This window comes from Mesoplodon densirostris, chromosome 11 (assembly GCF_025265405.1).
Source record: "Mesoplodon densirostris isolate mMesDen1 chromosome 11, mMesDen1 primary haplotype, whole genome shotgun sequence".
Classification (NCBI taxonomy): domain Eukaryota; kingdom Metazoa; phylum Chordata; class Mammalia; order Artiodactyla; family Ziphiidae; genus Mesoplodon; species Mesoplodon densirostris.
The window spans coordinates 68,148,553-68,176,326 of record NC_082671.1 but is presented as its reverse complement, the minus strand read 5'-3'; the positions used below and the strand labels follow the sequence as shown (position 1 = coordinate 68,176,326).

At 36.7% G+C, this 27,774-nt stretch overlaps 1 protein-coding gene across 1 annotated transcript; it reads right to left on the bottom strand.

The window, feature by feature from the left end:
- Window positions 1-242: 242 nt before the first annotated feature.
- ST13 (ST13 Hsp70 interacting protein) lies at window positions 243-27,737 on the bottom strand. The gene is made up of 12 exons (XM_060114224.1): window positions 27,488-27,737; window positions 22,423-22,480; window positions 20,267-20,342; window positions 18,485-18,555; window positions 13,979-14,045; window positions 9,749-9,833; window positions 9,517-9,627; window positions 6,908-7,010; window positions 5,720-5,836; window positions 5,036-5,084; window positions 2,809-2,942; window positions 243-2,304 (listed from the first exon to the last, which is right to left on the bottom strand). Exons 1-12 carry the CDS (start codon window positions 27,595-27,597, stop codon window positions 2,176-2,178), a joined length of 1,110 nt encoding a protein of 369 aa, XP_059970207.1. The 5' UTR covers window positions 27,598-27,737; the 3' UTR covers window positions 243-2,175.
- Window positions 27,738-27,774: the final 37 nt, after the last annotated feature.

Sequence of the window (27,774 nt, the reverse complement as noted above, 5' to 3'; positions counted from 1 at the left end):
AATGATGTTCAGTTTCTACAAAAATGAAGATGTACTTTGTATTAACTTAAAAGTCTAAAAAGCACAGGATACATTTTCAGACCAATTTTACTTTTACCCACTTATGGTAATATGTGCAATGTTAGAATGTACTTAGGTGATGTGTAAATCAAATGAAAAATCCAGAAGCAGCTGGTCCTGAATTACAGCACACACTGGAAATTTTGAGAAAGGCGAACACATATTAACAAAAAGAACACCAACAAGCTCAAACTCAAGTTTATATGCTGAGTATTTGTAAAGGGTTTAAAAAGCGTAATCAGCATACAGCTTTTCTCACTTAACAGATGCATTTCTATTTGCTTGCGTACAGCAAAGGGTAAAAACTTAAATCAACTTACTTATGATTTCAGAAATGTATTCCATGGAATTTACTTCACTGCTCCTACCATTGATTCTTCAAATAAGCAAAGTACAGAGGGTCTCATCCCTTGAAACTGCTTTTAAACTAGCACTTTACATTGAAAAATAAGTAGAAACCTAGCAATTCCTGGTACAGTGCCTGGACTTAGCCTCATTTAATGTAAGAACTGGATGTACAACAGAAAATTTATCATTTTCTTTATCCTTGGAGGACAGGGAAGGAATAAGGAGAGGTGGGGACATGGCTGCAGTATTTAAGAGCTGAATAGAACAATGCATCTTTCACAATGCTGAGAACTCCACAAAGAAGAACCACCATGAATCTCATCAATTTTTTTAGTTCATGCTGGATTAGGAATTTAGATTCCCCTCTGTGTATCAATTCAAACTCCTCCCAAAATTAATACTACAAGATAAACTCTAACTGCAACAGATATTTCCTAAGTAGGAGACCAAACACCAAAGGGAATCCCTTCTTCCAACATATTTTGGTATGTTAACATTTCACCAAAGAGGAAATCTAACACTTAAATATGAAATCTCTTGGCCAAGTAAGAAACTGCAGCTATTATGGGTATTACCCTACATAGCCACTATTTGTATTACATATTAAATTAAACCCAGCGTTAAATATGCTTGCATAATTATGCTGTGAATGATGATAGCAATGATGACGCTAGTGAAAAAGCATCATCTTTACCCCAAGAGTAGGATGAAAAAAATGTTGAAACCAGTAGAAAGCAGACAAAGAGTTGGGCATTTTCTGATCTGAAAAAAAACATTTTTTTTTGCAGTACGCGGGCCTCTTACTGTTGCGGCCTCTCCCGTTGCAGAGCACAGGCTCCGGACACGCAGGCTCAGCGTCCATGGCTCACAGGCCCAGCCACTCCGCGGCATGTGGGATCTTCCAAGACCGGGGCACAAACCCATGTCCCCTGCACTGGCAGGCGGACTCTCAACCACTGCGCCACCAGGGAAGCCCTGAAAAGAACATTTTAAACACAGAAATACAAAAAGAAAAGTATTCCCTTATTTCCCCTGTGTGTAAATGTGAAACATTTATTTTAGATATCAGACAAGAACAGAGCTAAGTAATCCAATTTTACTGCAGCAGTATAAAAATCATCCTTTCACCAGTGTAAGATTTAAATGCATCTGCACAAGGGTACACATTATATAAAATGTAGTAAGATTACTGCTGCCCTGCCGAGTACTTCCAGTCCCTACCCAGGTCCTACTGCAATACTGGTGGTCCCAAGAGTTTCATGGAAGCAAATCATTTAAAATAATAAAGCAATTAAAAAGACAAATCAAAATGCCTCAGTGACCACATATTCAACTCAAACTTTATCTATTTAAATGTTACATTTGCCTCCCACTAATAAATCTTTATTTCACTCAAACTTGAACCATAAATCTTCCATACTGAAGTATCTTCCTTGCCTAACTAATTCAAAGGAAAAAAACAAAATGATTAGTAAAGAAAATAGTAGGGATTAACACACCCTTTTGTTTTAAATATTTTTAAGGTTTAAAAATTGTTTAAAGTTTTAAACTTCTAGTAAGAAAACATTATCTGAATGAATACCCTAATGGCAAACCACTGTAAAATGTTTCAGCTGCATCTGGAGCAGAGGGGTAGGGATTATCTTCAAAGCACCCCAGCTTTCTTCATGAGAAGATCAGAGGTACACTGGTTTGTATTATTGCGACATCCATTAGGTGATCTAAGTTGCTTTTTCTTCAGCAGGGGCTTCATTTGTCAGAAGGGCATTATGCTTGACCTCCAAATTTGGCCGACAATTTACTGATGAGATTCATAACCTTTGGGTTGCTCTGATATTTTGACATATTTGCCGGGTTCTGAGCCACATCCTGGAAGGCCACCATAACTTCTGGATCCTGCAAAGAAAGGTGTGTCTTTGTATATATATATATGTGTATATTTATATATGTTTAGTATTAAAAAAATGTTCTATGGGTCATCAATTTTGTTATCCTAAATCCTATCTCTTTATTCAGACCTTTAAATTTTGTCACGGCTAAGTCAACTCAGGTTTGGACAAGTCCCTGAAGCGTAAATATTATTAATGTGTACTTCCAACTCCAACTCAATGATGCCACTTCAGACAATGAAAAAAAGGATATACAATTTTGATACAAAGAAAAGGACAACGGGATATAATTACCAACTATTACAGAGTACTTCCCTATAAACCACTTTTAAAAACTTAAGCTACTCATTCTGAAAAAAAGAACATGAATGTCACAACTGCATAATAAGCTATTTGGTAATTCAGCTCAATAAAATATTGCTAACAGAGTAACCTTAACCTGTCTCCACATAGAACTATGAAAGAAATGCCTCAGTGATATAAAGTCCAACTTTGTTCTTCCAAGTCTTACCTGCATGGCTGCAAGAACCTCTGGATCACTAAGAATTTCATTGAGCCCAGGCATTCCTGCCATTCCAGGCATGCCCCCTCCCATTCCAGGCATTCCTCCAGGAAAATTACCAGGCATTCCGCCAGGAAAGCCACCTACAAGAATAAATGAAAGATCTGTACAGACACCGAGCATATTCCCAAGCAGTCTGAGAATACACTATTTCCTCCTGATTAAAATAACACATGTGCATGCACAAAGAACAAGGGTGCTACTAAACACAAAGTAGTCTGAACATTCTAACTGGATGTAACAAGACACAATTTTTAACATTATTTAAAAATAAGGCTGTAAATATTTTTTTCCTAGTTACAAAACTTTAAAAAGAAAACTAGTCTTACCTCAGAGAGAAAATTAACAGTCCCTTGGAATTATAAAATTAAAAACTCTCGTAAGTCACCTTGTATCTTATCTTCTCATTCTTTAACATTATTTGTCTGTTTCAATTTAAAGTTAATTCAAAAGAGTTTAGTGGGGTTTTTTTTTCCCCCAAAAAAACTATATTCCCCTAAGCTAACTGCTTCCTTCAAGAACTACCTGAAATGCTTGTTATAAAAAGCTGTGGATTTTTGGGAGTCCCCTGGTGGTCTAGTGGTTAGGATTCAGTGCTTTTCACTGCCGCGAGCCGGGTTCAATCCCTGGTCAGGGAACTGAGATCCTGCAAGCTGCAGGACTCAGCCAAAATTAAAAAAAAAAAAAAAGCTGTGGATTTTAATCTCCACCCTGACTGCCTCAAAATTTATGAAAGTAAAACTGAAAATCTTCATTTTTAACAAGCAGTCCTGGTGTCTCTTTTTTACACTGAAAACAATGCTCTAGCAAAAAAGATTTAATTCTCCCAGTATATTTTTAGATTACAAACCCAAACTTTTCTACTCAGTTTTTCACTATCATAAACCTTTATGTCCATCGGAGGTATCCTAAAATCACAATTAACACCAATATAGGGACATCCTAAAAAGAAATACAGGTAACATTAATCTACAGATCAAGGGTCATTACAAATAAAGCTATCATGAAGAAGAAACACCTATAACACAGTGATTTCCATCTGTGTCAACAATACAAACGTGCCCATAAATAACTAACAATCACAGATAAGGAGATCTAATCGGGGGCCTGAAAACAACTTCTAGCTTCTTATGCTACTGCTGACTTTTTAAAACTACTTTCTACAAAAATTACTGACCCAAGGTAACAATAGTTAGCCAGTCTGCTTGTCAAATCCATATAATAAAACCCACATAACAAAATATTATCTCTAGTACTAGTCCACATTAGTGGTCATTTTCTAAAACAAAGGTACCTGATATAAGATATTATCTTATAAACAGAAAGTAAGCTATGACCTAAAATTTATTTTCTTGCTTTTTCTCCAAGTCATCCCCAATGTATGTTCCTTCGTTTTTTTTTTTTAGTTGCTTGCACATGACCTTTCATATTAGAGGCTACCAATTCTAGCCTCTGACCATGTGGTAAATTCTAAGCAAGGGAAGCCTAAGTGGTGTGCAGCTGCCTCTATAAACCTTTACAAGAAAGCTAGTTGCAGCTGCTGATCCCCCATTACAATTACAAACTTAAAAAAAAAAAACTCTCTTCGCTTTACGTAAATTTCACACTGCCTCATTCAGGAAGCATCCTCGGAGTGCCTTTTTAACAGCTCTTCTACCTGTATCGCATAGGCCTCTGCTATCGTTCAAGGCTTTGCCTCACTAGTAATGTCTGATCACTTGACATTTGCAAGAATGGGAAGAATGTGTTGATATATTAATTTTATGCTGGATGCGGAACTTTTTGTGCTTAATGATTCCATGCTTTTACCTAGTATCCTCATGAATATCAATGTATAATAGAACATAATTCCATTACGGCCATTTAGGAATACTCTAATTAATACTTACATCATAATAAATTCTTATAGTCTTTTAATAAAATACAATGCTCAGACCTCAGTAAATTTTATCTGTTTTTAAAAAGTATACTGCTCAACATATGAGGAAAATAATATACTGTATTTCCACTAACAAAATTTTTAACAAGAATGAAACTTTCTAGAGGATGACATTCTAAAGACTCAGTGTTCCAGGGACTAATGGTACAAAATACAATATACATACCTGAGCCTCCAAATCAGAATATTACCCAATTATTTACAATATTAAGAGTTTTAATTTTTCTTTCAAAATACCTGGAAAAGAGCCATACTGAGCTCCTGATTGTCGTCTGGCTTCTTCCTCCTTTAATACAAAAAGGAAATAAATTTAATAATAAGAAGGGGGAAGTCTGCTGTCCACACCTACCTTATCCATGCAAAACCATGAAAAAATTGTAAAATAAACTAGTTAGAGGACTTACAAGAATGACAAGTTTCAAATGGCAATGTTGGACTAAAGGAGACACCCCATCTCCCAAAAAAACAATTTTCAATTGGATTCTCAATGAGTATTACTTTTGGTAATAATTTCAAGTAATATTTTTGATTTGTAACTAAAACTAAAAAATAACTAGAGTCAATTTTAAATAGCTATGAATCCACTATTACAACGGAAGTAATCATAAAACTTAAAATATCAGGGCTTGCATCCTAAAGAAAGCAAATAATACTGCCAAGTTTTAAATTAATTACTTGATCAGGAAAAAGTCTTGATTTTAGGAGAACACAAACAAGGATATAAATTGGTGCTATACAAACTCACTTAAGAATTTGAAGACTAAGCAATGAAGGGAAGGAAAACTTCCTTTGAGTAGTATCACTATCCCACAGAACTGCAGCCAGCTCTTTTTATTTAACAAGAGCCAGGAATTAGAATGATATCCAAAAAAGTCTGATCTACTATATTTCGCTTTAATGGTTTAAGTATAGAAACCTTACCCTCTGGGCTCTCTCATGTTCTTCCCGAGCCTTCTTGACCCTTTCTATTCTTTCTTTGATCTCTCGCTCTTCACGTTTTCGCTCATACTTTCTCCGATGTTCAGCAATTTTCTGGGCCTAGGGAAGAAACAGCCACAGAAAAATGTCTTCTCTGAAAGTTGAATAAGGTCAGCACAAATCAATGGTTTTGTTAAAGAATTACTTTCTTTGTGGAGAGATTTAATTCAACACATAGTTGTGAAAAATGGGTTAGATTTACCCTATAGAAAAAGACCTAACTCAGGCTTTAACAAGTCTACTGTGAAACAAAGAAAAAGGGCTGGGATTTGAAGTTAGAGAAAAGTGTTAAAAATTTCAAACAATTACCTAGTGCAAGGATGACAAATAGATGTCAAATTGCATGACAATTTTTGCCTGATACCTGCCATGGGAAGGCAGAGATTGGGAACACACATACCAGTTACTTCCCACAGTCTAACTATACTGAAGTTTTCCTCATCAATAAAATGAGGGGGCAGGGAGAAGTATGTTAGTCTTAACTGTAAGAATCAAGAGAAAATATGTACCAGGCACTAGTACATAGTCCATGCCAAACTTTTGGAATCTAGTATTTATTCACAGAATAATACTCAACCATTATTTTAGCTTGTTTATGATTATTTTTTAAGAACCTTGTGTTCTAGAATATCTCATCCAATAACCTTGCTGAGTTAGCCCTGTTACAAAAAGAAAGAAAATCAAATCATCTGATAGATTAAATTCAATAAAACTTCCACCATCTTAAAGCCTCTGATAGTAAATTCTTGAACTCCCCACAAAGCTGAAAGTTGTTTTAACTAACAATTTTAGATAGAAATAAGGACAAACCAGACTCAATCTTGGGCTGTATTTTATAAATTTTCTATTTGTTCTTTTGCTGTAAACTTGATGCCCCTTTTCCATTTCTAACCTTCTGGTTATAATTTTGCAGGCTTGCAAACAAAATAACATAGCTTGCCGTAATACTGCATGAGAAATTAAAGCATGAAAACCCAATGAGATTTCCTGAGTTCAACACAAATTTAAGTGATTACAGATTATAACTTCCAAAGATTTTTTCTTTCCATCTGTTTTGCAGTTAATTTACTGCTAGGGTGTTAAGTACTAGAGCCATTAGTAATGACTTTTCCCTTCTCTACTTTACCATACCCTTGGTTGAACTTCTTTCAGCATTGCACTAGCATCTTCATCATAATCCAGCTTACAGGCAAGGGCAAGATCATGGGCAGCTTCTTCCCAATGGCCCAAAAGTCTGAAACAGATTTTAAGTAATTTTTGGAGCCTTTTACACATATTCACTTATGTAGCATGGTGTCTTACTTCCTTATTATAAAAAAGGACTGTTACAGAAGAGGTTTAGATATTCAACTACAAATTTTCATGAACCAATTCAATTAGTTATGTTCCACTCCATAGAAATTTAGGAGTTTAAATTTCCTCTATGGTAACTGTGAAGCTGTTCTACTAAAAAATGTTTAAAAGCTTTTAAAAAATTGTTTTAATTCACAGTTATTTTTTTTATTTTTAAAATATAATATTCACATGATATTTTTTTAAATTATATAGAGCCACAACTTTCAACTCATTAAAAACAGGGTTAACATGATGTGTATTCAGCATGCTACCTTCTATATGGGATAGAAAACAACACGTGTGCACATATTATTTAAAAAGGAGAGATGGGGGCTTCCCTGGTGGCGCAGTGGTTGAGAGTCCGCCTGCCGATGCAGGGGACACGGGTTCGTGCCCCGGTCCGGGAAGATGCCACATGCCGCAGAGCAGCTGGGCCTGTGAGCCATGGCCACTGAGCCTGCACGTCCGGAGCCTGTGCTCCACAACGGGAGAGGCCACAATAGTGAGAGGCCCACGTACCATAAAAAATAAAAAATAAAATAAAAAGGAGAGATGGGATGGATCAGAAACTAAAGGCTGGTGGAGATAGGTAACTATGGAGTAGAGGAGATAGCAGTGGAAATGAGACTTCTCTGGGTATACCTGTTAACTCAGTTTTGACTCTTCAAACATGCAAATGTTTTACATACTCAAATAAGAAAATTAAATCAGAAAGGACAGAAATAAAGCAAGCCCAAACCCTGAATACAAACAGAAATAAAAAGAGGCTAATTATTTATCACATCAACAACATAAACCATACAGGAAAAATTAATTCAAGTAATTTTTAAACCAGTATTCTGACTGTATATCTTAAGTGAGACATAGCCTAGGGATAAGAAAGAACTGCAAAATAAAATTTACTTAAAAGGGTATATTATTTTTAAGGCATGATTCTAGGAGAATACTGTCTAAAATACAAAATGGAAAACATTTAATGTTGAATTTTAATTGAGAATATCAGTATAAACCCAAAATTTCTCAATTTCTTTCCCTAAAATCATTATTTTTAAATGTTTTTTTCTGACTGTTAATTGAAATGACAATGACGATATCCTGGAAACAATAAACATACCTAGTGGCCAAACTTCAGTTCCCACAAAATAATCCCTACTAAAACAAACCAAGATTTTCTGGAGAAATGGTCTATTCCAAGTTGTTTGTTTTTTAATGGCTTTCTTTGATGTTATATGTTATGTATTTTTTAATTTACTTTTTACTTATTTACTTTTTTGGCTGCGTTGGGGCTTAGTTGTGGCACATGGGATCTTAGTTCCCTGACCAGGGATCGAACCTGCGTCCCCTGCATTGGAATGCAGATTCTTTACCATTGGACCACCAGGGAAGTCCCTGGTCTATTCCAAGCTAAAGTACAAAATGAGTTCTTACACCAGAAGGCCAAGAAATGCTCAAAGACCAATGGGGTCGATCTCAAGACAATCAACAACAATGCATGACCTTTCATATACCCAGAGAGCATTAATACAAATTTTCCAATCTTTTACCTGTATCTTTGACATCTGTCTTCATAATCACTAGAGCTACTTTTTGAGTCACCTAATACAGTTGGTCCCAAGCATATTCATCTTCATCTCCATCCACACTTGAAGCACAATACCTTTTCAATCCATGTAAGATGTAAATAGCACAGGACATTTCATCCCAAACCACAAAGACTCATCTGTATATTAAGTTTTGCTTCCAGGTTTGATTACTGATCTGGGTTAAATTCACCTCTTTATTTTCCCCCTTATCTGACTGTTCATGTGACCTAACAGTGATCGAAGTAGTCTGAAGCTAGTATATTCCTTTTTCCATAATATATTGGTTGTTTAATGTTAAGTTACAAAGTCTGAAAATAACAGAAAGTTTATAAGACACTGATATAAAGCCACTCTCTTTTCTTGGAGATAACTGAGAAAAATCCTTACCTTACATTTGGTTATATGTGGCCAAAAACTGTTAACACTGGTATTCACTGAATGGAAGCAGTGAAAAGAATTTTTATTTTCTTACTTGTTCCTTATGACATTCTCTCAATTCTACATATTGAGCATGTATTACATTAAAATTAAATCCTTAGGCAATTTTTAAAAGATTTTTTTTGATGTGGACCATTTTTAAAGTCTTTATTGAGTTTGTTACAATACTGCTTCTGTTTTATGTTTTGGTTTTTTGGCTGTGAGGCATGTGGGATCTTAGCTCCCCAACCAGGGATCGAACCCACACCCCCTGCATTAGAAGGCGAAGTGTCTTAACCACTGGGCAGCCAGGGAAATCCCACAATTTTTTTTTTAAATAAGGTATATTAAAACATCAGATTTAAACTTAAAGAGCCCTGAAAATAACTAAGTCTCATTATTTACCTGTGTGCTTTCCCTCGCCACTTGTATGGCTGAGCAGAATCAGGATTTATTTCAATAGCTCTGTCACAGTCTCGGATGGCAGCATTTGGCTTCTGTAATTTGATGAAGACACTAAAAAATAAGTATGATATTAAAAAGTATTCATTTCAAACAGTAACTTTTTGGGGGTTGCCACAGAAGCAATTCTATCTAAACAAATAAGCAGAAATCAGTTTTTATTTAGAGTTCTCACCTCGCTCTCTTGGCATACAGAATGGCCAAACGAGGATTTAGCTTGATGGCATCTGTGAACAAGTCAATGGCTTTCTGTAGTTCACCTAAAGTGAAACAAAAGTTTATTGAGAAATAGTGGATAAAAAATATTAATAAAAACTGTTGGTCTCTTAAATTAGCCTTTCACATTTCCCTTTTAGCCTAGTAAGACTAGTTTCTAAATTAACATACAAAACTGGCTCTTCAAAGCAAAATCTTTACCATACCTATACTGTAAATCACTCAAGACAGACAATTTTGGGGAACATAACCCCCCTAAAAAATATTAGAATACCACATTCTTGGTAGGACTCATTGGCTTTTAAATTTAGATTAAATCAAAGGATAAGTCAATTTTATTCTATTCATTACATTTTCTTTTATCCATTAAGTTAAAAGGATAGGGCTTCCCTGGTGGCGCAGTGGTTAAGAACCCGCCCGCCAATGCAGGGGACACGGGTTTGAGCCCTGGTCCAGGAAGATCCCACGTGCCACGGAGCAACTAAGCCCATGCGCCACAGCTACTGAGCCTGCACTCTAGAGCCCACGAGCCACAACTACTGAGCCTGCGTGCCACAACTACTGAAGCCCACGCACCTAGAGCCCCTGCTCTGCAACAAGAGAAGCCACTGCCATGAGAAGCGGGCGCACTGCAACGAAGAGTAGCCCCTGCTCACCGCAACTAGAGAAAGCCTGCGCACAGCAATGAAGACCCAACGCAGCCAAAAATTAATTAATTAATTATTGTTTTTTTTAAAAGTTGTTTCTATGATAAAAAAGCAAGAACTGTAGAAAAAGAGATGTGGAGCAGTGAGGGTGGCAACGTCCAATCTGATTCCAAGATCTGAGAAGCCGTTTAATGCCCAACATATATCCACAGGTTACTAGAAAACATGGTTATTAAAGAATGAAATTAAATATATTTTCTTTCCATTTGTCTGTATTATTTTTTTCAAACAATCACTAACTTGTTAGGGCATAGATACTTATTAAATTGTTTGAACCTAACTACATTGTAAACTAAACTCTTATGTATTTCTTTTGGCCTAGGAGTGCTGTGAAAAAAGTGAAAATGGTGAGGACACTATAAACAGAGCAAGTTTGGGAAACTCTGCCCCAATGCAAAGCTATCATCATTAGCTACCTGGACTACAAAAACTTCTTCCCTCCCTCTGTGGAGTCATGAAAATGCACCTTAGATTTGCTGCAGTGAGCACAACTGATGGAGAACGCCGCCTTCTAGGCTCAAGGCTCTACTCCATAAGCTGCTCCCAGTTAATGGCTGAATACAGGAAGGATACCCAGGTAGGCCCATTCTTGTGAGACGTGCAACTCCTCTAATGGGCAACCTTGGCTTGCCTAGACTTTTAGAAACACACACACAGTTGAAGACTTTTCCTACACAACCTTCCATCTCTCCTACAGAGGGGTAAGACCTACATGATAGCCTCACTGTCTTCCCAGACTCCTCCAGTTCTCCCTGCTCCCCCACCTTGCCTCACAGGTATTTTCCTAATATACCTCTGCCACACCAACTCATGTCTTGGCTTCTACTTCTCCAATGAACTAACATACCCTTAATTTGCCCCTAAAATCTGATCTACACAGAGTAGCAAGAATAATCCTTTTCAAAAGTAAATTCTTCTCACTATGAAACCCTCCTAGTCAAAAAACCCTCAATTGCTTTGCATAATCAAGGATAAAATCCTAAATCCTTAGCATGATCTACCAAGTTCTTTAGTGAGCTGTCAATCATCTGTCCTCCTCACCACCTTCCCACCACCCATCTCCCACCCCCAAGCACTTCTCTGACCTCAACTCTACCACTCTTATCCCTTCGCTCAGCACACTCCAGATAGTCTGGCCTTTCTGCTATTCCTTGAACACGTAATTGCCCCCAACACTCTCCCAATTAACCTCTGTATTTGTCCCCCGCTATGTCCCCAAAAGCGCTTCTTTACACGGCTTGTTCCCTGCACTTCATCAGGTGCTTTCCTGACCACCTTATATAAAATATAGCTTCCATCATTGACTATCCCTTTACTCAGCTCTATTTTTCTTCATAGCACTAATTACCACCTAACTTTATATTATAAATTTGTTTATTTTTGTTCTCCCAAAATATAAAGTCTACAAAGTAAAGAACTTGGTCTGCTCTGTTTCCCGCTGTATATCCGGCATCTGGTACATAGTAAGCCTTCAATAAATACTTGTTGAATAAATATATTAAACGGAAAAAGCATAGAAGAAATACCTCTAATAATGTGACAGCTGGAAACACTAAGGTCTTAAGAATAGTACCAGTACCTTAATATTAGTACCAGGTACTATTCTAGGCATATTATACACATTTACTCATTTATTCCTTATGACCCTATTAGGTAGGTATTATTATCCATATTTTACAAGGGAGGAAACAAAAACAGAGGCAGAGAGAGTAACTTCTCTAAGTTTACGTAGCTAGTAAGCCCCAGAGCTGGGATTCAAACCCAGAAACTTGGGCTCCTTAAACCCAGGGTTTAACTATATTCCTGCCTCTCTGACCCCAGGTGGGGCCTGAACCTATAATCCCTAGCTTATAATACTAGTGTTTTATCCCTGTAAGATACACCATAAAATTGTACCTATTCTAAAATTAGAACTAGGCTATATTTACACATAAACATAGCTTGGGAAAAAATAAGGAAAAACAAAAATGTGACTTATTAGGTGGTGGCTGCTTCATTTTCACTTTGTTAAATATTGCTTAGACAATATATAAGTAAATTAAAAAAAATACAAGACAATATGCCAAAATAAGCGACAAAAATAATGAGCTGATAGTATGGCACAGTAAGATCCTGGGCAAGTCAAAACCCCTCTAAGCCCTCAGATTATTCACTGATCTGTAAAATGGGACTAGTATGAGATTTTAATGAAATAATGCACATTAAAATATAATAAAGCTGGCAGGAATGTAGAAGGCACAAGTATATGCTAGGTAAATAGAAATCTTAGGTGGTAGGGAAATTAAGAAAAGATTAGTGTGGAAAAGGAATGGTCAGAAAGAGAAGTGGCTGGGATGAATTGATGGGTACAAGTTAAAAGTTGAAATAGGTGAAGAAGAGCTTTACAGAAAAGCACAAGTAAAGGAACATTCTAGGAAAGTGAGGTCTGGCTGGAATGGAAGGTTAATACTCAAAAAGAGTAAGGCTGGGAAGGCAAAATATAGGATCTGACTCTAGCAGGTCCAATGCTATGATGAGCTTCAAAATGTATACAAAAGTTAGTCACAGGTTACAAGCAAAGGAGTGTGTACCAATAAAAACAAGTTCTAAATAAGAATGATCTAGGGACAGTGAATAGAAAGCAATGAAGTAGAGACATGTCAGGTAGACAAACTATTAAGGTAACTGCAATAGTATAAACATATAAGGACTTAAGCTAAGAAGGTGGTGGGATTACAAAGAAAAGGAACCTGAACAGCAATCAATACTGAACTCATTCTAAAATAAAACTTTAGCCATCTTCTAAGTGTAAGAATGAGTACAAATGCACAATAGCATTATACAATAGCATCTATTCAATGATGGCATTGTGACACACTACACCACACAGCTATAAAGGGGTTTGCACAGTACCCAAGTTAATAAATAATTTGTTCTTATAAATTTTAACTAATTAAACATAATACTTAATACTACCAGCACTCTCCCACTCTGATACGATTTTCTGAAGGGGTTCTAACATGCAGAAACTAGAACAAGAGTGTTGTATCGATGGACAATATCTGTCAAGGGTGTTACTATGTAAAAAGTTGAGGATCATTGATCTAATACCATTTTTGGGGAAAACCTTTCAGCTTTTATTATTTTTTTTTTTGTTTAAGATTTTCCCATCAGGCTTTTATTATAAAGAAGGTTCCAAAGCTTCTTGTCAGTGGAGAAACACTAGACTATAGTCAGGAAAGTACAGTCTTTGAGTTACAATCAGGATCTGTACACGCCCTGAGGCAAGATAATTGATACCTGAGTGATTTCAGCCTCTTTATTAATGGGAAAGGGATGAGTGGAGGACAGGACGCTTTCTCCTCCAGTACCATATACTCAATAAATTTAAGTTCCCTTCCATTTTCCCACCATTAACAGTTACTGCAGCGGAGAAGTAGAGAAGAGAATATTCAGACTACTATAGGAAATGTAGCAAAGAGAAAAAAAAAAAAATCACTCACCATCATTTAGGGCATCAATGGCAGCCACTTTTTTATCATTTGCCTGATCCATCATCTCCTCAGTTATCTATGGGGAAATTGAAAATCAACTAAGAAGTAGTAGAAAAGCAAAGGGAAGGAGGAAACAATTTGGACTTTCTTAGGGATGTGGTAGTCACAACCCCCATTTCCACTCATTCTTCTCTGGTCTCAAGGGAACAAAGAGGATAATTATAATAAAGGATTAGTAAGAAATCTTACAGGATACATTTTAATCTTTCATACTAAATAATAAATTTCATTCCCTATACTCTGCCCTAGACACGACTTTTGCTTCCCTCCATCCCGATCTGAGCAGGTTTTTCTGCCCTAGTTTTTACCAAATCCTTTCTAGTTATTCACAAGTACAGGCATAGCTCGTTTTATTGCACTTGGCAGACAGCACTGCACTTTTTACAAACTGAAGGTTTCTGGCAACGCTGTGAGTCTACTGGAGCCATTTTTCCAACAACATTTGCTAATTTCGTGTCATTCTGGCAATTCTTCCAGTATTTCAAATTTTTTCATTATTGTATTTGCTATGGTGATCTGTGATGTTGCTACTATGGCTTGCTGAAGGCTCAGATGGTTAGCATTTTTTAGCAATAAAGTATTTTAAAATTAAGATATGTACATTGTTTTTTAGACAAAATGCTATTGTACACTTAATAGACTACAGTATAGTGTAAACATAACTTCTACATGCACTGGGAAACCAAAAAATTTGTGTGACTCACCTTATTGTGGTGGTCTGGAACCTAACTCACAATGAGATCTTGGAGGTACACCTGTACTAAAACCCAGTCTCCCCACAAGTGGAAAAGCTAGTTCCTAAGAGGCTTGAATCTTAGAAGAGAAATGTCTCATTCTTTTGGCCCAATGAACATCTATTGAGCACCTATATTAGATAGAACAAACACCGTACAAGATGCTGACAGTACAATGATTATTAATAATGAAAACATATAGCAAACGTCCTACAAGAAGCGATTTCTTTAACAAACAAAAATCCACTCTATCACGATCACTGTAAAATATTACTGAAGGTGCTGGCTAATCATTAAGAAAATGATTTGATACGTTTAAAAACTGGAAGGAAAATACCAGCTGTCTTTATACACATACCTAGAAAATCTAATAGAACTGACAAGCTATTAGATCTACTATGAAAATTCAGTAAAGTTCTCTTTACTGAAGAGAATAACAAGAGAATACAAGAGCAAAATAAAAAACAAACCCAGAGTTCTTCCACATCAGCAACAATTATAAAATATAATAGAACAAGATACCATTCTAAGAGCACACAAGACTTTCATGGGAGGGAGTGGGGGAAAAGATTAAATTCTATCTAAGGACAGATATATACCGTGCTCATGAAAAATTTATCAACTGTATCAATCTACCCACAAGTTACTCAATAAATTCAAAGCATTTCCAACAAAAATCCCTACAAGTTTTGGACAAACTAAAACTTTTTAAAAGAATAAAGGAAAACACACTTTTCCACATAATAAGACATCCTACAGAGCCAGGATAATTTGCAAAAAGACGACTTCAGTTTATGGCAATATGATGCACATGATACTCTGAACAAGGCTAAAACACACCTTTTATCAATAAAAGCCATCTTTGGCCTAAGAACGTAGAAATCCTCAAACAACAAAATAAAGTGAAGGCTTGAAATCCAGCCAGGTGCCAAGTGCTCCATCTGCTATCACTCTTGTGGAAGGTGTCAAACTGGGTGACCTTGCAGTTCTGTTTTTGAAGATAGTGCAGGACACATGAAACAAAGTCTAGATTCAGGTGAAACAAATGTATGTTGTCTAATCAGACATCCTCGAAAACATATCTGGAACCCCAAATGCCTATACCTGCAGGCATAATGGTATATCAAAAATAAACCTGTCCCAAAGAGGGAAACCTAGAGAGAAGAAAAAGAAATCTCCCCTGAAAATTCATAACCACAAGCCAGCCTTTCCACTGGAATTCACGTTACTTCTGTAGTTAAATAAGCAACGAAAAAACCATTCTGAGAATCTGAAGTAATCCTTGAGCTGGTCGCACCAACTCAGCGTCTTGATGGAAGCAAACATCTCTCTCTTTGGAGGAACACACCTTGTACTCAGGCCTCAAAACCTTTCCACAGGTAAAGTTTACAAGAACTCATGGTCAACACACACACACGTGCATGCGCACGCACACAAACTACAGTAAACAAAGTACCTCAATGAGCAAGAGTCAGGAAAAATAACAGGAGAATAAGACCAGGAAAACAGTCCGATAAAGAATTTAATGTGTTTAAGAAAATAAATGCAAGTTCTGAAAATGAGTAAGGATCAAGAGACTTATAAATGACCACGTGGCCTTTAAAAAGAATCAAAGAGAAAGTATCAAAATGAAAAACAAGCATTCAAACTCAAACATCAATGGAACAGCTGATAAGACAAAGAAAGCATACATAATTCGTCAGAGTGATAAAGAGACGGAACTTAATAGTGAAAAAGTCTGTATCTAACTACGGCTCCAGAATGAGAGTAGAGAGAATGGGAAAGAGGCCATTTTTGAAAGAGATACTAGCTGAAAATATTCCAGAGCTAAAAAAAGTTAACCCTAGGATTTACGATGCCCAGTAAATCCCAAGTAGGATAAACAAAAAGTATTATAAACCTAGACACACCGAGATGAACGGCACCATCAATAAACAGAACATGATTAATTTTTTTTTTAACAAATATTGACAAAGTATTTATATTCGCTCTTAACAAAGATGCACAAGATCTTTATGGAGAAAAAGTTAAATTATTTAAAGACATTAAAAAAGACCTAAAAATAAAACAGATATCACATTCATGGATAATCTCAACAATGAGGAGATGTCGCTTCTCCATTTGTTAATTTAGATTTAATGCAATTCTAACGGAGGGGGATAACAATCTGATTCTAAAATTTATATGGATGAACAAAGGGCCAATAGCAACCAAAAATACTCCTAAAGGGTTGGGGGTCCTTACCCTACAAGATAACAAGACTTAATATAAAGCTAAATACAACAATGTGTTATTAGTGCATGGAAAAAAATTAGACAAGCAGAACAAGAAAACACCAAAACAGACCCACACATATACAGAAACTGTGTATTTTGGCATTGGTGAGGAAAAGGATTTTTCAATTATGGTGTTGATGGTTAAAGGTGAAAGGCAAACATAAAATTTTCAGAAGGAAAAAACCAGTATATTACAGCAATTACAACCTTAAGGTCATAAAGCATAATATATAAAAGAACTTTCAATTTAACTGCATTAGAAGATTTTGTATGGGGGGAGGGATAAATCACGAACTTGGAATTAACATACACACACTGCTGTATATAAAATAGATATCCAGTAAGGACCTACTGTATAGCACAGGGAACACTACTCAATATTCTGTAATAACCTATATGGGAAAAATTCTGAAAAAGAATTAATAGATATATATGTATAACTGAATTACTTTGCTGTATACCTGAAACCAACATTGTAAATCAACTATATTCCACTAAAATTAAAAAATTTTTTAAAAGACTTTGTATACTAAGACAATGTAAAGAAAGTGAAGAGAAACCACAAACTAGTAGAAAAAAATGTGGAGCACACAGATGACAAATTGTTGGCATCAATTGTTAGCAGAATATAAACTGAACTTAAAAATCAGCAAGAGATGAACCAGTAAAAAAAAAATTGGAAAAGTCAGAATAAGACTTCACAAACACCTGTGAATAACCAATAAACATGAGAATGTCAACTTTATTAGAAATCAGGAAAATGCAAATTTAAAAGCCACAAGGACATATCATTTCACATAGTAAGGCTGGCAAAGATGAAAAATGACAATATCAAGAACTGGTGAGAATACTGGACCAATCTTTTAAGCTGCAATTAGTATATTGTTTCATTTGTTTCATTATCAACCCCCAAAGAGCCTTTTTAGGCAATTTTTTCTTACTTCTCACCCCCTCCATTTTAATAATGCAGATATAGTGCATATATGTGAATGTGCTATGAACCTTTGGAGTACCACTAACCATTGTTAACACCTAAGTTTTTTTCAAGCCCCCCTCCCAAGAACCGATTTTCACCACCTTGAGGGTACTATCTTTTGTTGGGACAAAACCATTTTAGAAAACTGGCAATAGATATCCCATTAACGGGCAATTCCACTTGTAGAAATAAATTTTAGATGAACTCTATAGTCTCAAGAGCAGTTGAACCAGATGCAAACTGAAATAGGTAAACAGAAAACAAGTATTTCAGAGATTGTTAGAGAGTATGATTAAAAATAAAGGGAATTTTCACAAATATTTTAAATAATAAAATGCTTTCCTATATGCCTTAAGTCAGAGAAAGATTCAACTTGCGTTTTTCCTAGAAGAGATATGTCATAAAATTATTACAGTAGGTAGGCTTTCACATTCCTGGCAGGAAGCAGAAAATAAGCCATTGAACTCACCTCTACATTTTCATCTCCCATTTCTTGAGGGGCATCAGTGTCTGGTTCAATCACACCTTCATTGTCAATTTCTGTTGAAGTTAAGAAAATGAAAATAAGACCTGTGCTATCCAATATAGTAGCCACGAGCCACACGAGGCTATGAAAAATTAATTAACCTTGGCTAGTGCAACTGATGAACTGAACATTTTACTCTAGATTAATTTAAATATTTTACTTTGTTAATTTTATTTAAACTGGTACACTGTAAAATATTTCCCTGTTAAACACAATCTTATTGTTTTGGTAAAACTATATTTCATTTTAATAGTCACATAATGCAAGGTATTTATTATCATATTGTAGTAGGTACTCTGGCAAGTGCATAGTTTCTATTTCTATTACATATTACACAGACATACTGATTTAGTCAGTGTCAACAAACTGATTCAGTTGAAATATTGTGTTCTACACACCAATATACTATGTTTTTTTAAAAAATATTTTAAATATTTTAAATAGCACAAGTTATAGTGATACTCTGATGTAAATCAGGATAAAATATTTAATTTTACCATTTTCTGCCTTTGAAGACATAGTATGGATAAATTTTAAACTAAAGGTATACTACTCGTACAGAACTGACCCCCAAAGATAGCACTACAAAGAGCTATGCTGCAAACTTCATGATGGACAACTGTATAAACAAAGCAAAGTAACTGTTATATATCAAAAAATTTTTTTAAACAATAAACATTAGGAGACATTTTTAGCAAAGAGTAAATTTGATAAAAGCAGTTTCCTCTCAACAGTCAAAAAAGAATGAAATTAAAATTGGCTACCTGAAATCAGAATTAACATCCAACAATAAATTTTTAATCAATTTTTAACAGGAACTGAGCTTGTAACTTTTTCTAATTATAAAACAGCTTGATTCCTGCACAAAATGCTTTTAGATGGAGTTAATTTTTAAAAAAATATTAGTCATGGTAACTGTTAGAAAATTGTAAGACTAAAACAATTTTACAAAAAGTAAAAGATCTGATTAAGCCCCCAAACAACAAACCCTTTCTAATATACCAAAGATCAACGGACTCAAAACTTGAAAAATAAGTATTTTTTTTTTTTAGCTTTTAGATAGGTTCTGTGAATTAAGAGGCTTCCCAGTTAATAACTGGGGTATATATTTATAGTCTTAAAGGACCTCCAAATTTATGAAGAAATTTGTCAGTCTGCAGTCTAAAAAAACCAAACCAAACAAACAAATAAAACCCCAAGCCCATGGCATAGACATCAATTCTTCTAAACTGAACTAGTTTTATTAACACAGATGCAGGTACTAAAGGAAAATAATTTTTTGGTAGTTGATTCATTTATTGGATAACTTTTACATATGTCTAGAAAAACCTGGGTATCTGACCCAACTTATTCAAATACAAATTTCATGAAGTCTGAATACTGATCAAGTATTTCCATTAAAAATGTAATATCTGCACTGAGATATGCTATAAATACTCTGGATTTAAAGACCTAATATGAAAAAAGGAAAACAGCTCATTAATAATTTTCCCATATTGATTACATGCTGAAATGTTAACATTTTACATATTGTTTAAAATATATTACTTGAATTAATTTCAACTGCTTTAAATTTTTAAAACATGGTTACTAGAAATTTTTAAATTTCATATGTAGCTCACGTTATACTTCTATTAGATAGCACTGATTTAGTCAATTTAGTAAAAATCAACACAGGACCATATCATGAGATTATCAAATACAAACTAACTACCATCTCCTCACCTAGATCACTCTCCTCACTTGATGGTTCATCTGTCTTTATGTTTTCCTCCGCCTTCCTACTATCCGTTTTTTCTTCCTAGCAAAAGGAAGGCAAACAATGCTATCAGCATTTAATAACACACCCAACATATATGCTACTAATTTATACCGATTTATGTATAAACTATTCAGATACACTGTATTTCAGTTGTTGATGCTCTTTCTTGTTTTGTTTTGGTAAACCAGCTTTTGTTTTCTATTTTTATTTCTCTTTTTAAATTAAAGGGACTTCCCTGGTGGCACAGTGGTTAAGAATCCGCCTGCCAATGCTGGGGACACAGGTTTGATCCCTGGTCCAGGAAGACCCCACATGCAGTGGAGCAACTAAGCCCACGCGCCACAACTACTGAGCCTGCGCTCTAGAGCCCATGCACTGCAACTACTGAGCCCACGTGCCACAACACTGAAGCCCGTGTGCTGTAGGGCCCACGTGCCGCAACTGAGTCCAAGCACCTAGAGCCCATGCTCCGCAACAAAGAGAAGCCACTGCAATGAGAAGCCCACGCACCGCAACGAAGAGTAGCCTCCGCTCGCCACAATTAGAGAAAGCCCGCGCATAGCGACGAAGACCCAACGGAGCCAATAAATAAATAAATAAATAAATAAAAATTAATTAATTAAATTAAGTATAGGTCCAGTCCCTCATCCAAACCATTTAGAAAATGAGTTCTAGAATTTTAAAAATTTTGGATTTTAGGAAGCTAATAAAGTGGATATACCACATATTATGTAACACCCTTAACAGGCAGTGTAGTCCACAACTCTCCATAATCAAACACATACGACTTTCGCAAAATAAAAATTTTTTAGCAGAGATATAAGTTAATACAATTTTGTCTTCACACGTTTATCACATGGCAAAATATCTTACCTAAGGCTCAGAATCTACCAAACTCTGACAAATGACTCACCAAAAAAAAGAATTACTTCTTCTGAAGCTTTTACTTAACTTCTCTCATTTCACTGTTCAAAGATATGCTAAATAATAAAACAGCAAATTTTCTTATCAATTTAAGACAGCTAGTCAGAAGACTGAGGAAAAAAACCTTTTAGACATGAAGGCAGAAAATAGGAGAAAAAGGAATTCCAAAGGGAGCATTCTTTTTTTTAAAAATTTATTTATTTATTTATTTATTTTCGGCTGCACTGGGTCTTCTTCGTTGATGTGCATGGGCTTTCTCTAGTTGTGGCGCAAGCGGGGGCTATTCTTTGTCGCGGTGCCCGGGCTTCTCACTGCGGTGGTTTCTCTTGTTGCAGAGCTCGGGCTCTAGGTGCATGGGCTTCAGTAGTTGGGGCACGCAGGCTCAGTAGTTGTGGCTCGCAGGCTTAGCTGCCCCACAACATGTGGGATCTTCCCAGACCAGGGCTTGAATCAGTGTCTCGCAGGTCGGTTCTCAACCACTGCGCCACCAGGGAAGTCCCAAGGGAGCATTAAGAGTACATCTTCCCCCACCCCCATCTCTAAACTTTAGATACCAGCAACCTCCTCCTGTTTGTACACACCTTTTTGGCAAATATGCTAAAGCAACTCCATGAGCCACACTCAGAAATATCCCTCAGGTGGTAGGGCAGAAAAAATTGAGAGTAACTAATTTGGGCTGTTTTTTCATTTACTTTCGAAATATTAATAAAGTACCTACAAAAACACTATGCTACGTGCTAAAAAACAAACAAACAAACAACCAAAAATGATGAATGGGAATTCCCTGGCAGTCCAGTAGTTAGAACTCAGCACTTTCACTGCTGTGGGCCCAGGTTCAATCCCTGGTCAGGGAACTAAGATCCCTCAAGCAGCCCTGAGTGGCTAAAAAAAAAGATGAAGACTACAAATGCACACAGTCACAGAGCTTACCACTTACAGGTCATGCATATAACATACATCCAGCATTTATTCTCACTTACTCTATACAACATAGTGAACATTCAACCCCACATTCTCAGTGTTAAATCAGATTATAGAGATTTGATGTCCAAATAGAAATTTCACAAAGCTCTTACTTCCAAGTGATTTCTCGGGGAAATCAGGAATGGCAATTTGAGGGCAGAAGGTGACAAACATCCCTAAGAAACCTTATAGTACTTTATCACTAAACATACAAATGAAATTCATAGCTTACCTTGGTATTTTCTTCCAATTTAGTTTTATGAGTAGCAGGTGGTATTTTACCCCCCATGCTTGAGGAAGATGAAAGAAAAGACATTTGTTTAGAAAATTAAAATTCAGTAAGCCAAGCAACATTTATTTATGCTGAGAAAAAGGTTACATATTTAAATAGTTACCTTTTCAAACCTTTAAGGGTAAACTCATTGAATGCTTCAGTATTGTAAGTTTCTTTCAGCTTAAAAATTTATTTACTTTTAGGATACTGGTTAATAAAAATCTAACCCTTTCCTTGTCTCAATAAGTCTAGTAAACTTAATTATATAGCTTCTCTGCCCATTCCCAGAGAAAAATGAAATGAGGCAGAGAAACATGCAATGACAAAATCATTTGTACAAGTTGTTAATTTAGAATTCAGTAGATATACTTGAATCCAAAACTTTGAATTTTTGAATCAAAAGTTTGACATTTAGTAAGAATAGCTCAATTAAATTCAAATAGGCAGTTTATAAAATAACCATATGAAGTCACAGTATAATGATTCAAAACATTTGTTTCCTCTGACTAGTAACTACAAGGATTCTTCTTGGTTATATTCATATGCCCCTCACACTGTAGATTTTCTCCTTATCACCCTCTAAACTTCACCCATTAGAATTTCTTCTTGGCCTTGCAAGCCCTTCTTTCCCAAATACTCCAGGCCAACGAAGTGAGTTATACATAAATAACTTTAAAATAAGGAAAAAATAAGACCATGAAGAATTAGTGTTATATGCTCCTTCTGGGGCAGGCTCTGAAGCATAAGGGCTACATGCAACAGTCCAGTGATTAAAAAATTCGGTGGATTAAGAGCACTCCACAACAGTGAGAGCTGGAGATCACAAGAGGGCATTAACTTTTATGTAAAACAGAGATATGTTAACTTGGAAAACAGTAAGGAACCTAGTCCAAAACACGTGTAAGCATCGATTCTTTATAACTAGAGTTATCAGAGCCATGCTTACATTAATTTCAGTTGGGTGGGATTTCTGGACATAAGGTATGAGTATACTGGGTTTAAATAGATATTGGTTTTCCAAAGTTCTTCTACCAACTTACACATCTATTACCAGTGTATGAGAATTCATCTGTTCCACACTTAGCTACTGTCCATCTTTTAAATTTTTAGCATTTTTAACAGGTGTGTAGTGGTATCTTATTGTAATTTGAGTCTCTTTTCATACATTTACTGGCCATTTTAAAAACCTTTTTTGTAAAGTTCACCTCTTGTCCAGCCTTCTATTAGGCTGTCTATCATGTTTGTAGGTGTTCTTTGTATATTCCGCATATGCACATTCTGTCAGTTTTACAAGTTGCGAATGCCTTCTCCCACCCTGTGGCTTGCCTATTCACTCAATGGTATCCTTTGATAAAGCCAACATGAAGTAAAAGTAAAAATGCAAAGTAACAAATGTAATGAGAAACAAAATTTGCAATTTCTTGTATGTACCATTCAATTAAGAAAAATGTGTACCTTTCCCGTTCTGTTTAATGTGACAGTAACAAAAAAAATCTTCAGTTACTCAGTACCTTTGATAAGGAAAAATGGCTCCCATGTGCCAATCATTAAATCATCACACAATCCAAAACATCTAACTACGCAATTCAGCAAAGTGAAATGGTTTAATGATAGGGAACAAGCATAAAAACAGGACAAAATTCTTTAAAATTCTATTCTACCGAAAAACTTTTCGAAAGAGCACAGTAATCAAATACCAGTTCTTTGCAGTTAAATTTTAATGAAGGCACCAGACTTCCTAAACTGTGTTTTTCCTAAGTTTCAAAATGCAGCATCCAGGAATGTATTTAGAGTGACATCCAAACACAGTCCTAACTTATGTTAAAACTTTGGGAGGTGATAGTCCTGCCAACTAATGTGTTAAACTAAATCTAATCCTAAGGAAATAATCAGACAAACCCAAATTGAGGGAAATTCTACAAAATAACTGGCCCATAATATTCAAAATTGCCAAGGTCATGAAAATCAGGGAAAGACTGAAGAACTATTTCAGAACGAAGAGACATGACAACGAAGTGCAACATGTAATTCTGAAGATTAGATACTATTAATGTATCAGTATCAGTTTCCTGAGTTGATGGCTGTACTGCAGAGGACTGTCCTTGTTTGCAGAAAACACACCCTAAATGGTGATGGGGACAGAGTGTTGGAAATAGTTCAGGAAAAAAGTTCCTTGTACTATACTTGCATTTTGTTTGCAAGCTAGAAACTGTTTCCAAAAAATTTAAAAATTTAAAACTTGGGAGGAAAACCCAAGAGAGTTTATTCATAAACTAGATTTAGAGTTTCTCACATTCCAAATTCTAGTTAACTACTGGAAGGTAACACCAATTTATAGGTACAGAAGTTTCATTTCATGCTTCCAAGATTTAAAACAAGATAGTTCTCCGCCAAAATTGCAAACTGGACTTTGCCAATATAGGCATTTATGTGGGACTACACAAGACTTCAGTCATAATTCTCTTAATTTGGTAACATTAAACCTACTCTGTGCTATATTTACTTACACACATGTACAAAAAACTGGGTGCTATATTTTAAATTCACTGAGGGTACAAATGCATCCTGTTCACTTCATTTAAAATATCTGCTGAAAAGCCATGTGCCATGCATGCACTGTGCTGGAGACTAGAATACAAAGATACTCCCTTTGATCTTAAATTGCCATAAAATGAAAGGATAAAAGTAACTGCAGGGCTTCCCCGGTGGCGCAGTGGTTGAGAGTCTGCCTGCCGATGCAGGGGACACGGGTTTGTGCCCCGGTCCGGGAAGATCCCACATGCCGCGGAGCGGCTTGGCCCGTGAGCCATGGCCGCTGAGCCTGCGCGTCCAGAGCCTGTGCTCCGCAACGGGAGGAGGCCACAACAGTGAGAGGCCTGCGTACCGGGAAAAAAAAAAAAAAAAAAGAAGTAACTGCAAGATACAAAGTAGACCGAGCTGTGATACAGGAGAAAATAGCATCAGAAAATACTTCTCCCCCTAGAAAAACAAAAATATTCCAAAACATATTTCTTGGAAAGAATGTAGTCTCCCTGATTCCCACTGACTATTGGGCCAAAATTTTTTTCTTCACATTTCTCTTGTTCAATTTATTAAACTTATATATTCTTAAAACCAAATAAAATTTTAAGCTAAAAACAATAGTAGAAATTATGGCAAATAAGCAAATGGACTGTTCTTCAATGTCTAAGCCTGGATATCCATGACTAATTTAGTACGCAGTAAAGGAAAACCTGAGATGGTTTCTACTTGAGGAACCCTAAAAGTAGGATTAGGTTTAGGAATATTACTGGACGCAGAAGTCTCCAGATTCAGCCGTATCTCCTATAACTTTGGACTGCTTTAAGAAGACTGATACGAAGACAGAAAAGAGAGGAACCGATACACTTCAGAGACTACAACACTTGACAGAATTTTCAGACCATAAATCGGAATTCTCTACACAGCCACAATCACTCCAGCACAAGTTACAACACTGTTCTGGGATGCGTGTTAACTTTTTCCTCACAGTGTCCTCTCTCTACCTCTCTAGGAGTGGAACATAACATTGTATCCACTCAATATAACGCTCACTCTTGATGCCAGATACTTCTTCCTGCAGTATAGGTATGCTTTACCTGGAATTTTAAGAACTTATTAATTGGAGGCTCTTTTCTCCAATGAGTAAATAAGAGGAGGACAAAAGCATACAAATATCTTAAGTGACATTTTTGGATCAAGTTACTCAACAGAGAAAATGACTAAAATCTAGACCTCAATTCCTAGTCCTAAAAATTTTTCTGTTAAAAAGCACAATTGGCAAAACGGTATTAACTGTTAACAACTGTTATTAAGCTACTACGGTAACTAATTGTAAGTGTTCTCAGAATTTTACATAAATAACATGAGCAAAAATCTTACAGTAGCTAGAAAACTGGTGCGGGGAGAAAAGGACTGAGAAACTTCTTAGAGGAAAAAATTACTATCCCACCACAGACAACGTTGATAGATTTGAACTTAAGTTTCTTCGTTAGAACAAGCTCACTGGAAGAAATATTCTTTCAAATGTTGGCTAATCGTTGGTTCATCTTCCCCTATAAAAATATTACTAAAATAAACAAATCAACGTTTAGGGTAGTACCTTTTAGGAGTCATATTGCTTTACACTATTTATCACCGTGAGATGCAATTTGTATGTCATCTCTTTTAAATTCCTCACCAGGGGTACTGACTAAAAAATCATCTCGGGGAAGAGTTCCCTTTCTCCCTTAAGTTCCCCTCCAATACGAAGAATACAAATCTCTATTACATGCTAAATATCAAGACGAATTTCTGTACTTATCCATCTGTATCCCTAAATAGATTGTACTTATACTGTTTCCTAGCTAGCATCTGGCACAATGCCTGTCCAATTAATTCCACGCTCGTAGCGCCGTACTCTGGAGTTAAAGATAACAAGAATAGATCGTGTTAACATGTAGGTCCTTGAAAAATCAGTTTTTTAAAAGTGTTTGGCGTGATGGCACTGCCACTACGGAGGTACAATAATCGATTCCCAAAATAATTCTACGCACTTAGAATCGCTGTAATTGTAAAAGTAATCACTTTTATTGTGACTTACACATTATCACACCACTTTTTAAAGGCACAGTGCGTAAAGGAGCTGCTTCGTGTCACTGCGACCTCAGCAGGACACCAGAGATTTCAAGAAAAACAACTCCATGCGAAAGCGAAGTCTTGCCGCTTTCACCCCTCCCCCTCACGGCTACAGTGCCCTGCTGCCCGCAACCATCTGCATCTCCGTATTTCGCCGAAGACACACCCCTGGCGACCTCAGAGTGGAGGGAACCCAGCTCTGCCTTTTCCTTCCCTGCCTCTGAACCATCTAAGCTTCCCGATCCTCCACGAGCCCCTCGAGGTCGCCGCCAGGGAGCGAGACTCGCGGCCGAGCTCCAGGTTCCTCCGCCCCGCGCCAGCTCGGGCCCAGTTCCCCCTCCCGCCGTCCCTGTTCCCTGCCCCATCGGCCCTCAGGCCCGGGTCTCACCTCTCCACCCACTCCCTCAGGAAGCGCATTTCCTCGGTGTGCAGAACGCCTGGGTCCTGCTTGCACATTTTCACGAAGGCTCGAAGCTCGCTCACTTTGCGGGGGTCCATGGTCCGGAGGCGGCGGGAGGCGGCGGGAGGCGGCGGGCACGACGGAAGCTGCGGCCCGATCCCAAGCCCGGGCGCTAGCTCAGCGTGACCGCGTAAAGGGGGCGGTTGCTGAGAGGCAGAACAGACTAGAACCTCCCCGGCCGCTGGCTCCGCCCACCCAACGGTCTCGTGACCCCG

Coding starts and splice junctions, on each gene's coding strand:
- ST13 (XM_060114224.1), bottom strand. CDS start 27,597: ATGGACCCCCGCAAAGTGAGCGAGCTTCGAGCCTTCGTGAAAATGTGC. Junction 9,834..13,978: donor CATTGATGCCCTAAATGATG/GTGAGTGATTTT, acceptor GTTTCACTTTAG/GTGAACTACAGAAAGCCATT. Junction 2,305..2,808: donor AGGTTCTTGCAGCCATGCAG/GTAAGACTTGGA, acceptor CTTTCTTTGCAG/GATCCAGAAGTTATGGTGGC.